The sequence below is a fragment of the Pezoporus flaviventris genome, unplaced genomic scaffold, assembly GCF_033815535.1.
Source record: "Pezoporus flaviventris isolate CSIRO_AGI_PZ_B2104156 unplaced genomic scaffold, CSIRO_AGI_Pfla_v1 ptg000001l, whole genome shotgun sequence".
Lineage (NCBI taxonomy): Eukaryota > Metazoa > Chordata > Aves > Psittaciformes > Psittacidae > Pezoporus > Pezoporus flaviventris.
Genome location: NW_026892549.1, coordinates 34,046,149 through 34,052,172, shown reverse-complemented (window position 1 = coordinate 34,052,172; position 6,024 = coordinate 34,046,149). Strand labels below are relative to the sequence as shown.

General features: G+C 44.1%; 1 protein-coding gene across 1 annotated transcript; it reads right to left on the bottom strand.

Annotated features, from left to right (window-relative positions):
• Nucleotides 1-2,869: 2,869 nt before the first annotated feature.
• DUSP13A (dual specificity phosphatase 13A) lies at nucleotides 2,870-5,589 on the bottom strand. Its single transcript, XM_061446741.1, has 3 exons — nucleotides 5,315-5,589; nucleotides 4,809-5,026; nucleotides 2,870-3,528 (listed from the first exon to the last, which is right to left on the bottom strand). The coding sequence occupies exons 1-3, from the start codon at nucleotides 5,473-5,475 to the stop codon at nucleotides 3,329-3,331; spliced, it is 579 nt and encodes a 192-aa protein (XP_061302725.1). The 5' UTR covers nucleotides 5,476-5,589; the 3' UTR covers nucleotides 2,870-3,328.
• Between the last annotated feature and the right edge of the window lie 435 nt (nucleotides 5,590-6,024).

Below are 6,024 nucleotides of genomic sequence, written 5' to 3'. Positions count from 1 at the left end.
CAGCTCATCTTAGGGGGGGAGTTCAAAATAAAGACCACGACAGCAGCTGTCCTGGGCCTTCTTACCAAAGGTCCATTGAGTGCACTATCCTGTGCATGACTGGCTGTAAGTGGATGCCTACAGAAAATAAGAACACACAAACATAAATTACACTGCTTTCTAGCACTCTCCCAGCTTCCAGCTGGCTGCAGCTCATGAGCTTCTTGATCTGGAGGGAGTTTCTAAGTATTTGGTAACCCTGAATGTATTTCTATCCCATTAGCTCTTCTAGGTATCCTGTGAACATTTATAGGCTTTTACCCTCTGCAACATCCTGCAGCAAGGCATTACACAGCTCACCTAAACCCCCTCCTCTTGTTTTAGACCTGGCTTCTACTGACTTCATTTGATTCCCTGACTTCTTGTACTGGAAAATAAAATTAAGAGAAGTTTCCAGTGGGCTTTTACATGGTTCACTTCAGGCAACACTGTGGTTTTGTGACTGCTTTAAGCAGATATATGTCAGCTGTAGTTGGGACAGTCCCTTCCACTGTGCTCTCTGCTCACAGACACACACTCGCAGCCTCTGCTAAGCTGGCACTAGTCCTCATTACCCACTTGGTAAGGTGGCTCAGGAACTGGGTCTCAATGAAAATTGATCTCAAAAGAATAAAAACCTGGTTTTCAGATTGTCTTCGGAGGAGGTCCAACTTTTTGTTCTGGCGTGGTCCTTTCCCACAGGAAGGGCTCATTCCTGGATCATATGCACTCCTCTGTGGACTTTGTCAGATGCATTTTAAAGCTAAACATAAAAACTAAATGAAGAAACTTGAAAACGGATAAAGGAATTAAGAAAAGACAAAGGAAAGACCCCAGGACAAGGAAAGTCTGGGGTAGGAATGCCTGTGTGCCTGTTTCAGAGGAGATGGAAAGTAATCAGCTCCTGGCCAGGCTGGATTTCCAGAATTGGTAGTTCCTGCAGGCTCCTCGGGGGGCATGAAGGCACCGCTGCATGAACCTAGGTAGTTTGGCCTATTCTGCAGGTACCCAGGCTACCTTTAGGTACTTCAATATCTTTCTAAGGACCCTCCCTCAATTAAGAGTTAATATTCAATTCCTTTAGTCTCCTGGGTTGCTTAGGCAGTTACAGGACTAATTCTACTGCTTTAGCTTATGTTGACTGGATTTTTTTTTCCTGAGCAGACCTTTTGCTTATGTTGACTAGAGTCTTTTTCCCTGAGCAGACCTGGAGCCAAATTTAAACTGTATATAAGGAAGAGAGCAATACACCCAGGCAGGAAATATAGACAATACTGACTGCACAGATAAGAAACACTTCTGTGATTTGCCAGTGTCCTTGAAAAGAGTTTCTAACTAATTCATTCCCTCCACTGGGGTAAGTCTTGCTGTACAAGATCACTACCATGTCACTGGTGGCATAGATGCTATACTGACTCAGCTTCGCTTTGTACTCTTCTCCTGATGAAACAATCCTCTCCCAGGATGAGCAGTATCTCTGAGAGCAGGTACTAATTTACAACAGAAGCAGCTTTCACAGCTGTGGCTTTGTGGGACAGATGTTCAGGGGCATGCAAAACATAATCCTGGTGGGGGGGTCCATTAATCTTGCTCACACATGTCTAATTTTGCCCAGCCTAAGGCCATTAAGATGCATTATTCCACTCAAGTGAATTTCAGATTTTTCAATGCCATGTCTTGAAAGGGTTTCCAGACTAAAACCTACTGTAACGTGAATAAAGTATAAATTATAATGAAATATTAGCTCATATAAGTCCCTATTAACTCTAATGGAAAACTTCAAAGCAAACCCACCCCCTCCTCCACCACTCTGCTGCTTTGTGAGGTACGAAGATTGTCTTAGCACTGTTGGGCTTTAAATGTGATTTTCTATTTGATCTTTTTACACTACACTGTCTTCTCTTTCTCTCATCAGTGGAGCTCTTTGGCAGCATCTAGGAAAATCTGGATCATCAAATAGACCTCTGAAAGGATCTTAAATCTGCTTACTTTGGAAAGCATTTGTGTACACTGAAATGGGGAGGGAATTCTACATTCCTATATGTGCTAGGCAGTAGCAGTATTCATGTTATAATCTCTCCAAGAATTAAGGAGTATAGGGGTCCTGGGAAGGAAGAGTTTTAACTCACAAGTTATCACTATTTAAGTTTTCAAAGAACCTTGCAAGTCTCTCTCAGGGGAGAGGAAAACGATCAGAACTGATGCTTCAAATGCAAACAAGCATAAATGTATTTATTTAATCTTGCGGGGAAGGTTTAAAAGGTCAGCTAATCAATAAATCAAACCAGTAGCAAAGTGCAAAAATAGATTTGATTATCACTTCATGGTTCATCACAAAGTAACAAGCTAATTTTCAGGCAGAGTAGTAGCATGAAATTCAAATACAGCTGTTGCTGCATGAACCATCACATTGGTTTAAGTACCAATTAACTGGTGATAGGAAAAGTGACATCCTCAAAACAGCTTAAAACTAATTACTATCAATTAAGCCTAGCCACTGACATAAGCAAAGTTCCTACCTGATGATCAAATCAGGGATGATTCAAAGCCACTTACACAGAACTGATTTGGGATAATTGTGAGGGAGAGTGAACTAATGAGCTTACAAAACGCTTTGAAGAGTTGACATCTTTTTTTAAATGTCCTCAGTATACTGCATAATATCCACTATCTTGCTGAAAACATATTTACACAAGGAAATGTTTGCAGATTTGTTGACCCAGAGACTGCAGAGAGCTGCACAGAAGTCTATTCTGCTGCTGTGGGTCTTCAGGCTGTCTCAGCTTTCTGTAGTAACTCTGTAGTATTTAGAAGGCCAGTGAACGAGCAATGTTTCTACAGCAATGCCTGTGCTTTTAAGAAATTTTCCTCACCACATCACCAGGCCTGAAATACAAAAAGATTTTCTTATGAAAACACGCACAGAAGAACTGTAACCAAACCGAGGAAACTGGCTGTTACACTCCAAAGTAAAGGGCATGCAAGCATACTGTACAGATACATGCAATTACTGAACATGCCTCTGGCACTAGCACAAACTAGGACCAATCTCTGGCCATCTTAACCACTCCAGTGGAGTCATCTGGTTGCACTGTGTTAGGCACTGCAGCACACAGTGCTTATGGTGCTGATCTTGGCTGTACTGGTTTTGGAGAAACTGAGCTATCAGAATGAATCAATTTACAGTTCTGTTGACTTTTTTCTTTGATGCATAATTTTCTTCATTTTTTTCAATATGCATCAAGCACAGGAAGCACAATGACTATGAAGGTTGAAATTCAGAGAAGTGAATGTAAATGGTTTTGCCCTTTCAGCAGTCCTTCTTTTGCCGTAGCTGAACATCCAAATTTTGCAGGTGTTTCAGAAAGCCACGATTGGGTGAAATCCATCGATGTTCTTTCACTGTTTTGATGGCTTCAACCAACGGGAGGTGGTGATTTATCATGAGGTATGCCAGGACGAGGGAAGCTGACCTGCTTACTCCAACTGCACAATGGACCAAAATTTTAGCTGGTTAAGAAAAGAATAAAATACATATATAACCAGAGAAGAGAAGCAGTACAGTGTATGTAGTTCAATTTACAGGGAAAGCAAACCCCTTCTGCCTTCTCCAGCTTGGTCAGAGTAACACTGCATACATGGTATCAATATTTCTTCCCCTTCTGATAGATCACATGAACTGCTAACAATTAAGTCTAATTTGCAATTTTTATACTCCTTGCATGAGAAGTGCCATGAGATTCCAGCCTGATCTCAGAGGTAAATCAAATAAAATCCTATTGAAGTAATGAAGTTGTTCTGTTGTGAACAAGACAAAAATCAGACCCATTGGTTTCACAAGCGCTTACTTGGTGAAGAAGAATGCTAAAATCTGGCTTGAAAGGATGGCACCAACACATTAGCCACCAAGAAAAAAGACTGGCCTAGTACCACTGCATAATAAGGCAATCAGCTGCCCCTATAATACTCTTGAAGGCACACACTGAGACAGCTCCATTAATGCCAGTTTGCTTATGCTAAGAAATGCTCTTTTATGTAATACATGTTAATTAGTATTATACTGCACCAGTGCCAAGAAGCTCAGTCTGTTGTGCAACACACTATAAATCTCTTTAGGTAAATGTAAATCTTCTCCTTGGGGGCACAGCCCTTCAGGCCCTGATCATTCAAGAAGCTCACCTGCAACATATGAGCCTCTTCATGTAGTTGGTGGCTGTAAAAATCAGGACTTCTGTCTCTTTATTAATTTGTTCTTACAAATACAGTTGCCGTAAGAGGGTCTTAAAAGAGGGTGTCCATTTTAAATGGAGAGAACCATAGAATGGTTTGGGTTAGAATGGAAATTAAAGATCACCTATTTCCAAATCTCTCTGCCATGGGAAGGGACACCTTCCACTAGACCAGGTTGCCTTGAAGTCCCATCCAGCCTGGCCTTGAACACCTCCAGGGATGGGGCATCTACAACATGCATGGTTTTGCTTCTCCCTTTTTGAACCAGCCTTTCTTTCTAGATATTTTTCTCTCCTCTCCTCTCCCCTCCTCCCCTTTCTGCCCCAGTCTCTTTCATACACTGTTCAGCCCTTTTCTCACACCAGCTTTCTGAGACCTAGTTAGAGCTACATCCATGTAGCCAGCGCTCCCTCCTCCTGCCACCCAACATGCAGGTGACCAGCAGCTGGCAGGATGGCAGGAGACCATGCAGTGACTTGTCTGCCACCAAGTCTGTGGAGCTGACCTGTTGCTAGAGACTGCCAACTTGCATGAAAATGAGACCAACAATAATTGCATACCTCCTGGTGTGTTCAAGGCGTTGTGGATAAATTGTGCTGCAGAGAAAAAGAACTGGCTTATATCAAAGCTTGGGAGGTCATGGGCTGGTACACCATAATAATCAATGGTATCTCCATAGAAGTCCTGGCCTCCGTGGCTGTATGATGTGCCATGGGCAGCATTTAAAACATGGGTCACACCCATCTTCCAGAGAACAAATCTGTTTTGAGCTGTTACTCTAAGGAAAAGACAAAGACAAATTGAGATGTGCGCAGAGATAATCACGGAGCAGGAAAAGTGCTGTGATTGCATCCCCCAAGCCATTTGCTGGAGTGTTGGTGCATCGCTTCTGAGGGCTAACCAAGAAGAAAGTACCAGCTTAGTCATAATTTTCTCTCGGAAACTGTGCTGTCTTCTGTGTAAATGATAGCAATTAGCAAAACTATGAGCTGTCTAAAGCTGCACCTATGAGGCATACTAACAGACAGAATGTATGGCAGAGGTATGTCTGTAAAGCTGTACTTACAGGTCTCCTAAGAAGAGATTAGGCCATACTTCATCAACATGATTGCAAGAGGGCCGCCCAGTGTTCAGGAGCTGCTCAATTTCCTTAATGGAGGGGACATCCTCCATGCATGTCCCAGCGCCTTCGGGTTCCTGGGAGCCCAGCACCTCCACCCCAGACATGCCAAGAGCCAGGGAGAGATCCCGCTCCCACCAGCCAGAGGCAGGGCGCTGTGTGCTGGGGTGCTGCCAGCCCCTGGGACAGTCACGCAGTGAGCCGGGAGATGGGCTGAGGCAGGTGCCGGGCAGCAGCTCCTGCTGCAGGGCCACACTGCCCCTGCGCTGTGCTATCCCCTGAGCCCTCTCCCCAGGACTGGCCGCTTGCCTGTGCATTGCCCTGGCAGGCACAGCCAGTGGAAACAGATGCCATGTACCAGATCAGGCATTACTGGGTCCTTACTGGTTCCAGTCTGCTCGTCCCCAGAGCCACACTGCTCTGCTGCGCAGCAGTCTTAGTGCTGGGGGTGTCAGCCACATGTGGCAGCAGCCCCCTGCCCACAGGACACCCACCAACACATGGCCATGACTGTTTTCAATGGTAACCTCAGCCCTGCAGTAGCAGACAGTGAGATCTGGAGGCTCATCACAAGCAATTAAAGGTCTGATCAAGGAAAAATGGAAACCTATCCAGTGCAAAAAGAATGGCAACTCTCTCCCAGTAACAACTGTCAT